General features: G+C 50.7%; 1 protein-coding gene across 2 annotated transcripts; it reads right to left on the reverse strand.

Annotated features, from left to right (window-relative positions):
- Positions 1-809: 809 nt before the first annotated feature.
- On the reverse strand, positions 810-18,648 carry LOC140481076 (interferon-inducible GTPase 5-like). Of its 2 annotated transcripts, none has more exons than XM_072576704.1 (4): positions 18,459-18,648; positions 14,482-15,098; positions 11,711-12,292; positions 810-7,734 (listed from the first exon to the last, which is right to left on the reverse strand). In XM_072576704.1, exons 2-4 carry the CDS (start codon positions 15,030-15,032, stop codon positions 6,540-6,542), a joined length of 2,328 nt encoding a protein of 775 aa, XP_072432805.1. In that variant the 5' UTR covers positions 15,033-15,098; positions 18,459-18,648; the 3' UTR covers positions 810-6,539. The 2 variants fall into 2 exon arrangements, with proteins under 2 accessions (XP_072432805.1, XP_072432806.1); XM_072576705.1 differs by lacking the exon at positions 18,459-18,648 and adding an exon at positions 17,785-17,935.
- Positions 18,649-18,860: the final 212 nt, after the last annotated feature.

An 18,860-nucleotide genomic window follows, 5' to 3' on the forward strand; every position in this document is an offset into this window, starting at 1 on the left:
ATGGAGGATGGGGAGACGTTGTGGCTGTAAGAGCTGCTCCTTTTTGAGGTATTTTAGGTACTGGGGGCAATTTCCTCGAATTCCAGGAGCAGCAATTACTGTTTTATAATCTGTTGCATTATTCTGGAACGTTTGGGGACAAACAATCAAAACAACAGAACTATAAAAAGGAAGAAGAAGACAAAGGCAGTGACCACGTGGTCAGAGAAAGAAACCAACGCAGCTGTCTGACACAGCAGTGAATCTGCACAGACATTGCCTTTGCTGTTTGAGTTCATGAACCTCTGGACATCAAAGTGCGCCTCAGAAAAATTAACAAACAGTGAAATTCCCAGCTGACCTTGGAGGACCCTGTGTGGGAGAGCTCTCAGTACAGGAACAGACAAGTGTAACGTTACTGTAAGCCTACAATAGTGAGTAAAGTGGGTTCTTTCTTGATTATTTGTTTAATGAAATCTATCTCTTGAATAAATTGTAAAAATATAAGCCCTAAGTACTAAGTTAGCCTGGAGCAGTGTCTTCTTTCTAGAACAATAAGATGGTGCTGACCTGCTGAGCTTCTCCAGCAGCTTCTGTGTTTGTTTCTGATTTACAACATTGGCAGTTCTTTTGGTTTTTATCTGAGAATGCATCAGTAATTTGAGCAAGTGAACAATCTGATTTCACCAATAATTCAACCACTGACAGGGAAGGAGAAAACCCAAAATATTCAGGGAGTTGACGTAAAAACACAGTCTACGTCAGCTCATGGTGTCGAGGAGCTGGTGTTGGACTGGGGTGGACGAGGTCAGAAGTCACATAACACCAGATTACAGTCCAACAGGTTTATTTGATATCACAAGTTTTCGGAGTTCTGCCTCAGACAATAACCTGGTGTCATGTGACTTCTGACCTACTTTAGCTCAGAGTTACAGATAGAATGTGAAACAAACTCCACTCAAACACAATTGAAGTTGTGGAGTACACAATCCATGGAAACATCACTAGGAAGATACAATGTACAATGAGCCAAGATACTGCAAACAAAAATCATATTAGCTACCTCCAGGATTGCTCCAACAACTGCAGGCAACTCAAAACCCTCCACAAAGGAAACACGGGAGGTTAGAGAGTCTGGAGTTTAAGAGAGACCCACACACATCAGATTATCAGGAAGACAATCCTTCAACCCAACAAACAGCCTTCCTCCAAGGTCTGAAGAGAGTATGTCTGGAGAGAATAATTAAACCTCCAGAATATCTGGATTCGTAAAGTCAAAGGTATGGGAAGCAATGTGGGGAAGTTTGTGATCATATCATGGGGACAGTCCATATCACAGCAGAGGAGGTGTTACATGTGTTAGACTGTACAAAGGTGGATAAATCTCCTGGTCCTGACCAGATATATCTAAGAACACTGCAAAAGGTTAGAGAAGAAATTGTGAGGGTCCTGTCTGATATTTTCGCTTCATCCTTAGCCACGGGTGAGGTCCTAGAGACTGGAGGGTAGTGAATGTTGTGCCCTTATTCAAGAAGGGAAGCAAAGAAAATCCTGGGAACTATCGACCAGTAAGCCTTACATCCGCATTAGGGTAAGTTACTTGAGAAGATTCTGAGAGACAAGATATACTTGCATTTGGAAAGACAGGGTTTGATTTGGAATAGATAGCATGACTTTGTGGGAGATCATTTCTGTCAGATTTGTCAGAGTACTTTGATGAAGTGACCGGGAAGGTTGACGAGAGCAGGGCAGTAGATGTAGTCTATATGGATTTCAATAAGGCCTTTGATAAGGTTCCGCATGGGAGGCTGCCCTGGAAGGTTAGAGTTGAGAATGTGGGGCTGGAGAAGCACAGCAGGTCAGGCAGCATCCGAGGATCAGGAGAATCGACATTTCAGGCATGAGCCCTTCATCAGGAATGTTCTGGAAGGTGAGATCGCAAGGAATCCAGGGGGAGCTGGCAAATTGGATATAAAATTGGCTTAATGGTAGGAAGCAGAGGGTAATAGTTGAAAGATGCTTATCAGACTTGAGGCCTGTGACTAGTGGAGTGTCTCAGGGGTCAGTACTGGGCCCATTGCTGGCTGTTAACTGTATCAATGATTGGATGAGAATGTACAAGGGCATGGTTAGTAAGTTTGCAGATGACACTAACATCGTGGACAGTGAGAAAGATTATCGGAAATTGCAGCAGGACCTTAATCAGCTGGGGACGTGGGCCGAGAAATAGCAAATGGAGTTTAATATCAATAAGTATGAGGTCTTGCATTTTAGAAAGTCAAATCAAGGTAGGAGTTTCATAGTGAATGGGAGGGGCTTAAGGAGTGTAGTGGGACAGAGGGACCTTGGAGTTCAGGTGCATGATTCTATGAAAGTGAAGTCCCAGGTAGACAGGGCAGTGAAGGAGGCTTTTGGCCCACTGACCTTCATCAGTCAGGGCATTGAGTATAGGAGTTGGGATGTTTATGTTGCAGTGATACAGGCCACACTTGGAGTATTGTGTTCAGTTTTGGTCACCTTGCTGTAGGAAGGATGTTATTAAACTGGAAAGAGTGTGGAAGAAGTTTACAAGGATGTTGCCAGGACTCGATGGTCTGAATTACAGGGAGAGGTTGGACAAACTAGGACTTTTTTCTTTAGAGTGTAGGAGACTGAGGGGGGAGCTTATAAAAGTGTATAAGATTAAGAAAGGCATGGAGAGGGTGAATGCACTCAGTCTTTTTCCCAGGGTTGGGGAATCGAGGACTAGGGGGGCATCAGTTTAAGGTTAGAGGGGAAAGAATAAAAGGGAACCTGAGGGGCAATGTCTTTACCCAGAGGGTGGGTACTCACATGGAATGAGCTGTCAGCAGAAGTGGTTGAGGCGGGTACATTAACAACATTTAAAAGGCATTTGGACAAATACATGAATCGGAAAGGGTTAGAATGATATGGGCCAAGTGCAGGGAAATGGGGTTAGTGTGGATGGACAGTTTGGGCCGAAGGGTCTGTCTCTGTGCTGCAGGACTCGATGATGCGTCGTGATGGTGTATTGGTGATTGTAAGTATATGAACAGATGCATCATAATGTAGTCATTGTGAGGGAGTAAAGACATTGAGGGTGATGGTGTCCATGGGTCTGAAAGAGTTAATGCTGGATTGAGTGAAATAGGCAGCAGTCACTCTGAGGAAACTACAGAGACTTGTTCCCGAGTAAAGAGATCGCATGTTAGAGACAGAAACAAAAACAGAAATTGCTGGAAAAGCTCAGCAGGTCTGGCAGCATTTGTGGAGAGAAATCAGAGTTAATATTTCGGGTCCAGTGACCCTTTCTCAGAACTGATGGTAGCTGGGAAAATTGTGGTCAATGTGCAGAAGAGAGGATGGGGGGAGGGGGTAAGGAGTGAACAATCAGTGGGGGTAGAGCCCAAAGCCAGAAGGACAGTTATCGACTCCTCTGTCTGTCCAATTATTCATCATCTCTCTCTGGGTTCCATCCCCACCTGGTCATTTACTCCTTACCCTACACATTAACCAATATTTCCCTCGTTACCATCAACTCTGAGGAAGGGTGTCCGGACCCGAAAACATTAACTCTGATTTCTCTCCATAGATGCTGCCAGACCTGCTGAGTTTTTCCAGCAACATCTGGTTGTTGTTTCTGATATACAACATCCACTGTTCTTTTAGTTTTTATTATTTTTAGAGACAGACTCAGGGCTAGTGTGCTCTGATAGTCTCTGTACGATCACCAAATGGTTACAGGGCCCAGGGAAGCCATTCAGCCTGTTGTATCTGTGCTGGTTCTATTCCCCTTTGCCTTTTCTCCATCTCCCTGCACACCATTACTATCCAAATAACCATCCAATGTCCTGGTGGCACCTGCCTACGTTATGTTTCTCGGGGCGGCAAAGTGTTTGTTCTCATGTCAGCCTTGCTCCATTTGTAAATCCATGTCCCCACTTCCTGTTGCTTTTCCGAGTGGGAACAGTGTCTCCCCATCCAGTCCACTTGTGATTTCGTAAACCTCAGACTGCCCTCAATCTTGATCTCTCCGACAGCACCAACTTCATCAATCTAATCTCGGTTATATTCGGATGGTCTGTCAATAGTTGAGGTCATGTCAGAAACTTCACGATTTCCTTAACGAGAGAACTCAGCTCAGTCAGAAAAGTCAGTATCCTCATCCACATGGGATCTCGTGGACTGGAAGGAACTGACACTCACCAAATACAGCAAGCAGTTAGAAAGATAAACAAATCATTGGCACTTACTGCCGGGGGGTTGGGTACAGGAGACATGGAGTCTGGCCACAATTGTTCTGGGTTTAGGTGAGACCACATCTGGAATCCTGTGTGCAGTTTGGATCTCCGTGTTTAAGAAAGTATACACTGGCATTGGAGGAGCCAGAGCAAATGTTAACGTGACTGGGCTCGGAGGGACACTCCTTGATCCCGGGTGGAGTGAACTGGGTTGATATTCTTTGGAGTTTATCGTAATGAGAGGTGATCTCATTGAGACTATTGAAGATTCTGAAGGAGGTTGACATGGAAATGCAGAGAGATCACTCCCCGCTCCCCCTGCCTGAGGAATCTAGAACATGGGCTCACAGTCATGGGTTAAGGGTCAACCATGTTGGACTGCAATGAGGGCAAATTACCTCACACTCAGTGGGTCGTGAGGCTTTGGAACTCTCTCTGCAGACGGTTATGGATGCCCCATCGTTGGACTGAGAGAGGTGGGGATATGGTGGCTCAGGGAAGGAAAGATAAACTCACCAAGGGGCTGCCTTCTCAGAGAGATGGACAGACAGAAGGAGGGGGGGGGGGTTAACCTGAAGGTCCCCACACTTCAGGAGAAGGGGAGGGAGGTTGAGAAGGTGGGTCCTTCACAGTAACCTCAGCAGCTGTTGAAATCGAACCCACACTATCGGTGTCAGATTGCATTACAAACCAGCCATCCAGCCAACTGAGCTAACCTCAGGGAAGCAGAAAAATCAACCATAATTATCTAGAGTGGTGGAGTAGACTGAATGGGCTAAGTGGTTTCCTCCTGGTTCTTGGGTTCTCTGATAGTTACAGCTAGTGTCACTCTATTGGCTGGCTCCATATTCACGAGCGTCTGATACTGGGGCGAGAGGCACTGAGAGAGGACAGATTCACACACGAGGTGACAATATCTCTCCGGCATCTCTCCCCCTCATCCTTTCCAGATTTTAACTTTCTCCGTCTGCACGCTTTTAATCATCCCATCTTCCCTCTCCACAAGTTCCTTCTTATGGTTAAACCCAACCCAACTGACCTCCCGGGAGTTCACACCAACCCAGTGGTGGTGGGAGAACTGAGTGTTCAATCACAATTTGGAAAATTGATGCTCATTACAAAGACATCACATCAATGACCATTATTAAACGTGGCAGAGGAATACTCAGATTGCAAACAATTCAGTTTTTTCCAATATATTATTTCAGTTGCATGACACTGTAACCAGTTGCTATAAATTCTGCGTCTTATGATCCTACTCCACAAACACCTGAGGAAGGACCTATAACATGGTGTTATGTGATTTTTAACTCTGTACACCCCAGACCAACACCAACACGTGTAGGCGGCACAGTGGCATGTGGGCGGCATGGTGGCACAGTGGTTAACACTGCTGCCTCACAGCGCCAGAGACCATGGTTCGATTCCAGCCTTGGGTGACCGTCTGTGTGGAGTTTGCACATTCTCCCTGTGTCTGCGTGGGTTTCCTCCCACAGTCTGAAGATGTGCAGGTTAGGTGAATTGGCCGTGCTAAATTGCCCGTAGTGTTAGGTGAATGTAGGGGAATGGGTCTGGGTGGGTTACTCTTTGGCGGGTCGGTGTGGATTTGTTGGGCCGAAGGGCCTGTTTCCACACTGTAGGGAATTTAATCTAATCAAACCGCCACACCCTGACTGGAAAGAGATGTGACAAAAGGGCACACTCTCAGGATTTGTAACTAATACAGCTTAATATTTGTAAGTGATTAATAATTGTTTGAAAAGTCTACTTTTAAATAGAATATTAACATTCAGCTAGAGAGTCTTATGTTGTAGTGCTGCTGTCAAACCACGGTGAAACAGAGATTTTCCCTGGTAATATAAGGACGATAATAACCAATGAGTGTCACTGGCTGGGCCAGTCTTTATCACCCGTCCCTAGTTGCCCCTTGAGAAGGTGGGGGTGAGCTGCCTTCTTGACCCGCTGCAGTCCATGTGCTGTGGGCTGACCCACAATGCCCTCAGGGAGGGAATTCCAGGATTCTGACCCAGTGACAGTGAAGGAGCGACGATATATTTCCAAGTCAGGATGGGGAGTGGGATGGAGGAGGCAGCTTACCTTCACCTTCTCCAGGGAGACCAGGGCTGGACAATAAACACAGTGGTGTAATCAGTGACACAGAGCTGCTATGAAAGAATGGAAAGGAATTGCCCCCCAGCAGAGTGTAACCCACAGAGAATGCGGTGATCGAGGGGAGGGGGTTGTGGTGTGTAAGAGACTGAGGGCTGTCGAATTGCAGTGACCCAGTGTGCCCAGCCCCCCTCCTCTGTCTATGTCCCATTATCCAACCTGGGATTGGATCACCCAGTGCAGGATCTGCTCCGCATCTGCAGCCAGAGAGTGGATGAGACCAGTCAGGATCCTCTTAGCGACAGTGAACGCAATTCCTCCCGCAGTAACTGAGCCGAAAATGGGAACTCTGTGGATCAGAAACTCTCCGGCCATCAGTCCCATTCCAGGACCGCTGGACAGGAACTTGTACAGAAGGGGAATGTTTATGTAGGTCGCTTGGGGTGATCGCATTTGGGCTTTCAAATCCTCCAGTGGCTTCTGAACATCAGCCGATATTCTTTTGAGGGATTCCTCATCCAATCCAAAACATTTGTAATAGAAGGGCAGGTTTCTACTCAATATACCCATGTCACAGAGCAGCGCTACCCCTGGGACAGGGACAGCAGCAGCAACAGATGAGAACAATGCTAACTTCCAGACCTCTGCACTTAGTGAATCTCTCTTCCTCGTGATGAATCCGGAACACACAGGGTGGATGCTTTTCAGAAACGCTTGCTTCCTGAACTTGGGCACATCCCTTTCCAAAGTCTCTTGCAGCTGCTTTGAATCATAATCTTTAAAGAATGGGGAAGATATGAGGAAGACTTGAGGAGAGTGCACTCCTTGTTGCGTTAGATAGTTCACTGCCTCTTCCCTGATCTTGTGTAATGTCTCGTGTTGGTCTGTGATTGGGCCTTGCTGTCTCTGACACGCTGCAACGTCATTGTCAATCTTACTGCGGGCAAAGTAAAAATGGGCACCGCTCTCCTGGATCCATTTGGCAAGAGTGGCATGACTTGCTTTGAAACGTTCCGAAGCCACGATGATGAAAAAGTCATAGCGATGGAAGCCCACCTTCTCCCGGTAGCTCTCCGGCTGAAAGTCAAGGGTCCCTAAGCCAGGCAGATCCCAGAGGACAATGTGATGGAAGGCAGGGTGTGGGTAAGGGCTTGGAACCACCGTGGTTTCGGTCACTCCAGTCGGAGCTGCTCCAGGATGGTCATCAGGAACACCGCGCAGAGCATTAACCAATGAGGATTTCCCAGCACCAGCCTCCCCAATCACACCCACATTGACGACAATATCATTCTGTTCCAACCCACAGCTCAAAATCTGAGAGACCAGGTTAGGAAGACCGCCCTCTTCAAACACATGCTTCAGACTGTCCTGCTTTGCTTGGCCAATCCGATCAAATATTTCACGCCTAGGAATGAGAACATCACCACAATATCAGCCAGGGTACCAACCGCTGCCTCAGCACTGACCCTCCGACAGTGCAGCCCTCCCTCAGCACTGACCCTCCGACAGTGCCCACTTCCTCAGCACTGACCCTCCGACAGTGCGGCACTCCCTCAGCACTGACCCTCCGACAGTGCGGCACTCCCTCAGCACTGACCCTCCGACAGTGCGGCGCTCCCTCAGCACTGACCCTCCGACAGTGCGGCGCTCCCTCAGCACTGACCCTCCGACAGTGCGGCGCTCCCTCAGCACTGACCCTCCGACAGTGCGGCGCTCCCTCAGCACTGAGCCTCCGACAGTGCGGTGCTCCCTCAGCACTGACCCTTCGACAGTGCGGCACTCCCTCAGCACTGAGCCTCCAACAGTGCGGCGCTCCCTCAGCACTGACCCTTCGACAGTGCGGCCCTCCCTCAGCACTGACCCTCCGACAGTGCGGCCCTCCCTCAGCACTGACCCTCCGACAGTGCGCCGCTCCCTCAGCACTGACCCTCCGACAGTGCGGCGCTCCCTCAGCACTGAGCCTCCAACAGTGCGGTGCTCCCTCAGCACTGAGCCTCCGACAGTGCGGTGCTCCCTCAGCACTGACCGTCCGACAGTGCGGCGCTCCCTCAGCACTGAGCCTCCAACAGTGCGGTGCTCCCTCAGCACTGACCCTTCGACAGTGCGGCCCTCCCTCAGCACTGAGCCTCCAACAGTGCGGCGCTCCCTCAGCACTGACCCTTCGACAGTGCGGCCCTCCCTCAGCACTGACCCTCCGACAGTGCAGCCCTCCCTCAGCACTGACCCTCCGACAGTGCGGCGCTCCCTCAGCACTGACCCTCCGACAGTGCGGCGCTCCCTCAGCACTGAGCCTCCAACAGTGCGGTGCTCCCTCAGCACTGACCCTCCGACAGTGCGGCGCTCCCTCAGCACTGACCCTTCGACAGTGCGGCCCTCCCTCAGCACTGAGCCTCCAACAGTGCGGCGCTCCCTCAGCACTGACCCTCCGACAGTGCGGCCCTCCCTCAGCACTGAGCCTCCAATAGTGCGGCGCTCCCTCAGCACTGACCCTCCGACAGTGCGGCCCTCCCTCAGCACTGACCCTCCGACAGTGCGGCCCTCCCTCAGCACTGACCCTCCGACAGTGCAGCGCTGCCTCATTCATTCACGGGATGAGGGTGTTGCTGGTCAGGCAGCATTTATTACCCATCCCTAATTACCCAGAGGACACCCACTGACTGTGGGTCAGGAGTCACATGGATACCAGACCGATGTAAGGATGGTAATTTCCTTCCCTAAAGGACGTTAGTGAAGCAGATGGGTCTTTCCTACAATTGACAATGGATTCATGGGCATGATTAGATTTTTAATTCCAGATATTTATTGAATTCATATTCTACCATGTGGCATTACCTGGGTCTCTGGATTAACCACGTCATTGTCGCCCCACTATCCAGGGGACAGGAGGGCACTACCTAACACATCACAGGTACAACAGAGGGAGGCTGGTGGATGTGGAGAGTGGGTACCGAGTGAGGAGGGGGATTGGTGTGTGAGGAGGAGGGGGATTGGCGATTGAGGAGGGAGGGATTGGCGAGTGAGGAGGGGGATTGGCGAGTGAGGAGGGGGATTGGCGAGTGAGGAGGGGGGATTGGCGAGTGAGGAGGGGGGATTGGCGAGTGAGGAGGGGGGATTGGCGAGTGAGGAGGGGGATTGGTGAGTGAGGAGGGGGGATTGGCGAGTGAGGGGGGGGATTGGTAGTGAGGAGGGGGGATTGGCGAGTGAGGAGGGGGGATTGGCGAGTGAGGAGGGGGATTGGTAGTGAGGAGGGGGGATTGGTGAGTGAGGAGGAGGATTGGTAGTGAGGAGGGGGGATTGGTGAGTGAGGAGGGGGGATTGGTGAGTGAGGAGGGGGGATTGGCGAGTGAGGAGGGGGATTGGTAGTGAGGAGGGGGGATTGGTGAGTGAGGAGGGGGGATTGGCGAGTGAGGGGGGGATTGGTAGTGAGGAGGGGGGATTGGTGAGTGAGGAGGGGGGATTGGCGAGTGAGGAGGGGGGATTGGTGAGTGAGGAGGGGGGATTGGCGAGTGAGGAGGGGGGATTGGCGAGTGAGGAGGGGGGATTGGCGAGTGAGGAGGGGGGTTGGTGAGTGAGGAGGGGGGTTGGCGAGTGAGATGGGGGGATTGGTGAGTGAGGAGGGGGGATTGGCGAGTGAGGAGGGGGGATTGGCGAGTGAGGAGGGGGGATTGGCGAGTGAGGAGGGGGATTGGTGTGTGAGGAGGAGGGGGATTGGCGATTGAGGAGGGAGGGATTGGCGAGTGAGAAGGGGGATTGGCGAGTGAGGAGGGGGATTGGCGAGTGAGATGGGGGGATTGGCGAGTGAGGAGTGGGGATTGGCGAGTGAGGAGGGGGGTTGGTGAGTGAGGAGGGGGGATTGGCGAGTGAGGAGGGGGGTTGATGAGTGAGGAGACAAAAACAGAAATTGCTGGAGTAACTCAGTGGGTCTGGCAGCAGCTGTGGAGAGAGAAACATCGTTAATGTTTCGGGACGAGTGACTGTTCCTCGTGTGGTTTTTATTTAGTGATAACAAACCTGGGTGGGGGTAGGGCTGGGGGGTCAGGCATCAACGTGATTGAACAATATTGAGTCCAGAAAGCTTTAGAGTACCCAATCAGTACATGAGGTGCTGTTCTTCCAGCTTGTGCTGAGCTTGGCTGGAGCACTGCAGCATACTGAGTCGGAGATGTTGGCCTGGGAACAAAGTGGTATGTTGAAGTGACAGGCAACTGGAAGCTTAGGGTCTATTATAGTTAGGTACTCCGTGAAGCAGTGACCCTGATTATGCTTTGTTTCCCCAATGTAGAGGAACAGCAAATGCAGTTGACTAGATTGAGTGAAGTGTAGGTAAAGTGCTACTTCACCTGGAAGATCTGTTTGGGCCTTTGGAAAATGAGGAGGGTGGAAGTAAATGGGCAGGTGTTACACCTTCTGTTGAAGGGGAGGGTGCCATGGGGCTGTGGGAGTTTGTTGGGAGTGAAGGTGGTGTGGACTAGGATATCCTGGGAGGAACAGTCATTGTGGAAAGCTGACAAGAGAGGGGAGGGGAATATGTGACTGGAGGTGACATCCGCTGAAGGTGACGGAAATGACAGCTAATGGTCCTAGGATGTAAATGCTAGTAGGATGGTAGGTGAGGAAAGGGGGAGTGAAGGCTGAAGTTTGAGAGTTGAGCTGAACATGTCTGAGGGCCCTGTCAACTATGGTGCTGGGAAATCCTCAGTTGAGGAAGAAGATGGACATTTCGGAATCAAGGAGGGCAGGGAGGAGGGGGAACAGGAGGAGGGCTAGGTGGGGGAAGGGAATGGGAGGAGGGTGGAGGAGTGGGAGAGGGAGGAGGGTGGGGAGGGGAGGAGGGAGGAGGGTGGGGAAGGGGAGGGGGAGGAGCTGGGGAAGGGGAGGGGGAGGAGGGTGGAGGGAGAGAGGGAGGAGGGTGGGGTGAGGAGGTGGGGAGAGAGGGAGGAGGGCAGGGAGGGGGTGGGGAGAGAGGGAGGAGGGCGGGGGAAGGGGGTGGGAATGAGGGCAGGTCACTGTGACATTGGCTGTGGGCAGGTCGGGATAAACGAGGAAGGATAGTTTCCCACCAGACCTCCTCACTCAGGAGAGCAGCTGGAACATTCCGGAAGGCTGAGAGGGAAATTCCGACATGAGCCTCAGAGCCCGAGTTGTGATCGGGAGTCCCCCTGCCCACGAGGGCAATGGAAGCAGCCTCTTGAGGAACTTTCCGAAGGGAATCAGACAGATCCTGACCGCAGCCAGAGTCACAGGGTTTGAGGGTGGGGGTGGGGATGGGGGTGGGTAGTGGGAGGGAGAGAGAGAGAGGTCTGGATCAACAGCCACATCCAGTTGTTTGTCAACTATCGCCCGGTTCATCCACCTGGAGAGGGAATCTCCGACTCACTCACTTGATCACTTCGGGATGGTTCTTGATCTGTGCCCAAAGTAAGGGAAAATCGAACTTCCCGGTGTCGAGATTACTCAACAGGTACACGACGGGTTTCTGAACTCCGTGCTTGAGCAGGCAGCTGACGGAGAATTCCCGCAGTTCCTTCAGGAACGAGCTTTCTTCATAATTGGATTTATGACGCTGTTTAAATGCCTCGAGATCACTTTCTATCTTGTTACGGACAAATATAACCGTCCTGTCCGGGCCCTGAAGGGCCTTTGCCAATTGGCCGTGGTGATCCTTGAAGATTTCGGAGGCAATAATGAAGATGATCCCATAATTTTTGCCATTGACCTCCTTCAGATACTTTTCCGGCTGCACACTGAGCCCGATGGGGGGCAGCTCCCAAATCCGGACATTGGAATATCTGGGGAAGGAGTACACCACAGGCTCTGTGCATGGGAATTCCTGCCCAATCTTCGCTGCTGCCTCACTGTCAGCCTGAAGACCTCGCACTGCATTGATGAAAGATGATTTCCCAGACCAGTGATCACCAAACACAGCCAGGTCCAGCCCAGGGCGCACAGTACAATCCCACACTCTAAACAGAAAACATTCTTATCAAATGTCCCCAAAACTACTCAAAGCATTTCACATTTATTTATTCACTCATGGGATGTGGGTGTCACTGGCTGGTCAGGATTTATTGCTCTTCCCCCCCCTTGCCCCTTGAGAAGGTGGGGGTGAGCTGCCTTCTTGAACCACTGTAGTCCATGTGCTGTGGGTAGACCCACAATGCCCTTAGGGAGGGAATTCCAGGATTCTGACCCAGTGACACTGAAGGAATGGCGATATATTTCCAAGTCAGGATGGGGAGTGGTTTGGAGGGGAACCTGCAGGGGGTGGTGTTCCCATGTATCTGCTGCCCCTGTCCTTCTAGATGGAAGTGGTTGTGGGTTTGGAAGGAGCTGCCTGAGGATTTTTGGTGAGTTTCTGCAGTGAATCTTGTCGATGGTACACATTGCTGTTACTGAGCGTTGATTGTGGAGGGGGTGGGTGTTTGTGGATGTGGGGCCAATCAAGCGGCTGCTTTATCCTGGATGGTGTCAAGCTTCCTGAGTGTTGTTGGAGCTGCCCCCATCCAGGCATGAGGGGAGTATTCCATCACACTCCTGACTTGTGCCTTGTAGATGGTGGATTGGCTTTGGAGAGTCAGAAGGGGTGTTGCTCGCTGCAGGATTCCCAGCCTCTGACCTGCTCTTGTAGCCAATGTGTTTATGTGGTGAGTCCAGTTGAGTTTCTGGTCAATGGTACACCCCAGGATGTTGATAGTGAGGGATTCAGTGATGTAACACCACTGTACAGGACTTTGGTTAGGCCACAGTTGGAGTACTGTGTGCAGTTCTGGTCGCCTCACTTTAGGAAAGATGTGGAAGCTTTGGAGAGGGTGCAGAGAAGATTTACCAGGATGTTGCCTGGAATGGAGAGTAGGTCGTACGAGGATAGGTTGAGAGTTCTCGGCCTTTTCTCATTGGAACGGCGAAGGATGAGGGGTGACTTGATAGAGGTTTATAAGATGATCAGAGGAATAGATAGAGTAGACAGTCAGAAACTTTTTCCCCGGGTACAACAGAGTGTTACAAGGGGACATAAATTTAAGGTGAAGGGTGGAAGGTATAGGGGAGATGTCAGGGGTGGGTTCTTTACCCAGAGAGTAGTGGGGGCATGGAATGCACTGCCCGTGGGAGTGGTGGAGTCAGAATCATTGGCGACCTTTAAGCGGCATTTGGATAGGTACATGGACGGGTGCTTAATCTAGGTTAGAAGTTCGGCACAACATCGTGGGCCGAAGGACCTGTTCTGTGCTGTATTGTTCTATGTTCTATGTTCTATGTTCTAAATGTGAAGGGGCAGTGGTTAGACAGTCTCTTATTGGACACAGAGTCTGGCATTGGTGTGGTATGGATGTTACTGCTAACTGTTCAATCTTTCTTCATCACACAGACCTATCACCTCTGGAATCAATCCAATGAACCTGATGATGAACACAAAACTAGTGTTAATTGTCATTAAACACTCACCTGGTTCAGGGAATGAATAATGTCCCTCAGGAAGAAAGTCTGCCATTTTTACCTGGCCTGGCCTCTACGTGACTCCAGACCCACGGCAATGTGGCTGGCTTTTCATTGCCCTCTGGACAATTTGTGATGGGCCACAATGATGCCCACACTCCCTGAACCATGTTTCTCCAGTGTCTCCTATTGGTGCTCACAGATCAGCTGGTCTGTGCCGTGACTGAACCTGAACAGACCTCTCAGGCAGGAGTCCAGATTAGAGTGGTGCTGGAAAAGCACAGCAGGTCAGGCTGCATCCGAGGAGCAGGAAAATCAACGTTTTGGGCAAAAACCCTTCCTCAGGAGTAGAGGCAGGGTGCCTAGGGATTTTCCTGCTCCTCGGATGCTGCCTGACCTGCTGTGCTTTTCCAGCACCACTCTAATCTAGACTCTGGTTTCCAGCATCTGCACTCCTTGTTTTTACCTAGACCTCTTGGGCAGAAAATTCCAAAATTCTACCACCGTCTGAGTGAAAAAAATCCTCCTCAACTCTCTCCCAAATGGCCTGCCCTTATCCTGAGATTTTGTCCCTGGTTCTAGTGTCCGGCCAAGGGGAGAGACATTCCGTCTGCCCCCCCCGCTCCACCCCCCAGCCACACCCTGCTTCCCAGTGACTGTCTCCCAGTCTCCAAAATGACAGACAACAGCGCGCTGGCTGACTCAACGCTGTACAAACCTGTCCAGCTCCTTGATCTTCTCTTCGAGTGTGTCCTGGAGCAGGGAGAGCTGGTAGATCTGAGGGTTGGTGTTAGACACAAGGAATAGTAAAGAGGGCTCAACACCTTCCTCTTGCAGGCACTGAGCACACTCTGAGGTGATATGGGCTAGAAATCTATTCAGATCATTGATGGAGCTAAAGGTGGATGAGAAGCGTGGTAAATCATCATCAATCTTGGTGCGGACAAGGTAACAAACCTTGCCCTTTGTCTGAGCTTCCTTGGCAAGTTTCACAGACTCCGCGGCAAACACATCCACTGGAGAAACAATGATAAAAATATCGTATGGGTCCAACTTGGAGACACTCAGGTTGTGGGACTGGAACTCCCAGATGGTTACGTTTGGGAATTTGGGATGGTTGAATGGAGACTGGGATTGAGACGTTGAGAGTTCCTGTGTGTCTTCCTCACCTCGCAGAGCTTGGATCAGTGAGGTCTTCCCTCCTGCAGGGGGCCCCACCACTGCAATCCACACAGCGTCTGCCTTCTTGGAGCTAATCCACGCCCCCATCGAGAAACGGTGCACAGCAACTCGATCACAAACCCAAGACCATCTCCCCAACAGCAGCAAACAACACTAGAGGAAATTAATCAACAGCACGGGGTTAGATACACAGTAAAGCTCCCTCTACACTGTCCCCCCCATCAAACACTCCCCAGGGTAGGGACAGCACGGGGTTAGATACAGAGTAAAGCTCCCTCTACACTGTCCCCATCAAACACTCCCAGGACAGTGACAGCACGGTGTTAGATACAGAGTAAAGCTCCCTCTACACTGTCCCCCATCAAACACGCCCAGGACAGAGACAGCATGGGGTTAGATACAGAGTAAAACTCCCTCTACACTGTCCCCCCATTAAACACGCCCAGGACAGAGACAGCATGGGGTTAGATACAGAGTAAAGCTCCCTCTATACTGTCCCCATCAAACACTCCCAGGGACAGGGACAGAGACAGCACGGGGTTAGATACAGAGTAAAGCTCTCTCTACACTGTCCCAGTACATTGCCTTCTTTAACACAGTTGGCCTCCAATGTGGCATTTTCACTGTTTTCTGTTGATTTCTGTTGTCTCTGTGATTGAAGAGCTCTGTGCAAATCAGTGTCATTGTGTGTTGGGGTGTGGTCAGCCCAGGCTGGCAGTGAGTATAGACACATAGCCATCCTGTTCTCTATCAGATCTGCACGAACCTTCAGTTGATGCACTGTGTGCACCACATCTTCTGGCAGCTCATTCCACACACGTACCACCCTCTGTGTGAAACAATTGCCCCTTAGGTCTCTTTTATATCTTTCCCTCTTACCCTAAACCTAGTTCTGGACTCCCTGACCCCAGGGAAAAGACTTTGTCTATTTATCCTATCCATGTCCCTCATAATTTTGTAAACCTCTATAAGGTCACCCCTCAGCCTCCGACACTCCAGGGAAAACAGTCCCAGCCTGTTCAGCCTCTCCCTGTAGCTCAGATCCTCCAACCCTGGCAACATCCTTGTAAATCTTTTCTGAACCCTTTCAAGTTTCACAACATCTTTCCAATAGGATGGAGACCGGAATTGCATGCAATATTCCAACAGTGGCCTAACCAATGTCCTGTACAGCCGCAACATGACCTCCTAACTCCTGTACTCAATACTCTGACCAATAAAGGAAAGCATACCAAACACCTTCCTCACTATCCTATCTACCTGCGACTCCACTTTCAAGGAGCTATGAACCTGCACTCCAAGGTCTCTTTGTTCAGCAACACTCCCTAGGACCTTACCATTAAGTGTATAAGTCCTGCTAAGATTTGTTTTCCCAAAATGCAGCAGCTTGCATTTATCTGCATTAAACTCCATCTGCCACTTCTCAGCCTATTGGCTCATCTGGTCCCGATCCTGTTGTGCAGCTTCCCCCAAAGTTCTGGGGTACACCCGATCAGGTCCCTGGGATTTAGCCATGTTAATTCATTAAGATATCCAGCACCTCCTCCTCTGTAACTTTTCATAATGTCACTATTTATTCCTCTAGCTTCCAGATCCTTCTCCACAGTAGCTACTGACACAAAATACTTTGTTTATTATCTCCCCCATCTCCTGTAGTTCCATACATAGATGGTCTTGCTGATCTTTGAGGGGCCCTATTCCCTCTCTAATTACTATTCTGTCCTTAATGTATTGTTAAAATCCCTTTGGATTCTCCTTGACTGTATTTGTCAAAGCTATCTCATGTCTCCTTTTTGCCCTCCTGATTTCCCTTTTGAGTATATTCTGACTGCCCTGATAGTCAGAGGGATTCACACAATTGGAGTGGCGGGGCTCAAGGGTGGAGGAGCAGGAAGTGGAGGAGATGCGGTGGAGGGCATTGTCGATAACCGCAAGAAATAGCGGTCTTTTCCCCCCTGACATGATCAACGATGCCCTCCATCACATCTCCTCCACTTCCCGCTCTCCTCCGCCCTTGAGCCCTGCCCCTCATTCGCCACCAGGACAGAACCCCACTGGTCCTCACCTACCACCCCACCAACCTCCATATACATCGTATCATCCATCGTCATTTCCGCCACCTCCAAACGGACCCCACCACCAGGGATATATTTCCCTCTCCTCCCCTATCAGCATTCTGAAAAGACCACTCCCTCAGTGACTCCCTCGTCAGGTCCACACCCCCCACCAACCCAACCTCCACTCCCGGCACCTTCCCCTGCAACCGCAAGAAATGCAAAACTTGCGCCCACACCTCCCCCCTTACCTCCCTCCAAGGCTCCAAGGGATCCTTCCATATCCGTCACAAATTCACCTGCACCTCCACACACATCATTTACTGCATCCGCTGCACCCGATGTGGCCTCCTCTATATTGGGGAGACAGGCCGCCTACTTGTGGAACGTTTCAGAGAACACCTCTGGGACACCCGGACCAACCAACCCAACCACCCCGTGGCTCAACACTTCAACTCCCCCTCCCACTCCACCAAGGACATGCAGGTCCTTGGACTCCTCCATTGCCAGACCATAGCAACACGATGGTTGGAGGAAGAGCGCCTCATCTTCCGCCTGGGAACCCTCCAACCACAAGGGATGAACTCAGATTTCTCCAGTTTCCTCATTTCCCCTCCCCCCACCTTGTCTCAGTCCCAACCATCGAACTCAGCACCACCTTCCTAACCTGCAATCTTCTTCCTGACCTCTCCGCCCCCACCCCACTCCGGCCTATCACCCTCACCTTGACCTCCTTCCACCTATCGCATTTCCAACGCCTCTCCCCCAAGTTCCCTCCTCCCTACCTTTTATCTTAGCCTGCTGGACACACTTTCCTCATTCCTGAAGAAGGGCTCATGCCCGAAACGTCGATTCTCCTGCTCCTTGGATACTGCCTGACCTGCTGCGCTTTTCCAGCAACACATTTTTCAGCTCTGATCTCCAGTATCTGCAGTCCTCACTTTCTCCTTCTAACTGAACCTTCCTGGTTTGGAACGGCATGATTAGATTTCCTGGTTTGGAACACCTCTAATCCCTTCCTGGTCTGACCCATATGTGACTCCACCCACAGCAATATGGATGATTCTTAACTCTCCTCTGGGCGATTCGAGATGGTCAGTAAATGCTGGCCCAGCCAGTGACACCCACACCCTGGGCATAAATACAAGAAAATCTGAGGTCCTTCATCCTTTGTCCCCCATCTCCCTCCCCACCCTCCCAGATCGTTGCCTCCCTCCCTCAGTGTGGAGGTGCCCTTGGTCTGGGGTCACATCACCAGGTTCAAGTCCAACAGGTTTATTGGGAAACACTAGGTACCTGAACAGGTAACTGATGAAGGAGCGGCGCTCCGAAAGCTAGTTCTTCCAAATAAACCTGTTGGACTATAACTTGATGGTGTGTGAGTTTTAACTTTGTTCCTCCCTCGTGTAGGGTGAGATTGTGAGGGAGATTTCTAGTTTAGGCTATTTCACGAACTCACCTTTGAGCTGTTTGAATGCTCCAGTGGCTGATCCCTAGGATCGGATGGAAGGGGCTGTTTCAGATTGATTCTGACAAAGGGCGATCAGACACTGTCAGTAACACAGATACTGCTCTGCTCTTGGGAACGTTTCCTCTTTCAGTTTCTGTTCTCAGACATTTTTGTCAAATCAGGAGCTCCTCCTGCCTCCCAAATAGCTGATGGGTATTGGCTGACTGACTCACATGTCCCTAAGCCTCACACTCACACAAAGGGGCTCTTTGTTGGGATTAACTCCTTGTTGCCCAGGCTGGGGGAAGGGGCACTCATGGGGGCTGGCAGCCACATGCTGGGTTGAATGGCCTCCTGCTGGCCAGGGGACTCTGATCCAGTCACTCAGAATGAAGAGAATTCAATTCCCAT

The sequence above is a fragment of the Chiloscyllium punctatum genome, chromosome 9 (assembly GCF_047496795.1).
Source record: "Chiloscyllium punctatum isolate Juve2018m chromosome 9, sChiPun1.3, whole genome shotgun sequence".
NCBI lineage: Eukaryota > Metazoa > Chordata > Chondrichthyes > Orectolobiformes > Hemiscylliidae > Chiloscyllium > Chiloscyllium punctatum.

What these genes read in the sequence shown, in the direction of transcription:
- LOC140481076 (XM_072576704.1), bottom strand. Translation starts at nt 15,032, where the DNA reads ATGGGGGCGTGGATTAGCTCCAAGAAGGCAGACGCTGTGTGGATTGCA. An exon ending in AAGATCAAGGAGCTGGACAG is followed by an intron (nt 12,293 to 14,481) that starts GTTTGTACAGCG and finishes TTTTCTGTTTAG; the next exon opens with AGTGTGGGATTGTACTGTGC. An exon ending in AACCATCCCGAAGTGATCAA is followed by an intron (nt 7,735 to 11,710) that starts GTGAGTGAGTCG and finishes TCTCATTCCTAG; the next exon opens with GCGTGAAATATTTGATCGGA.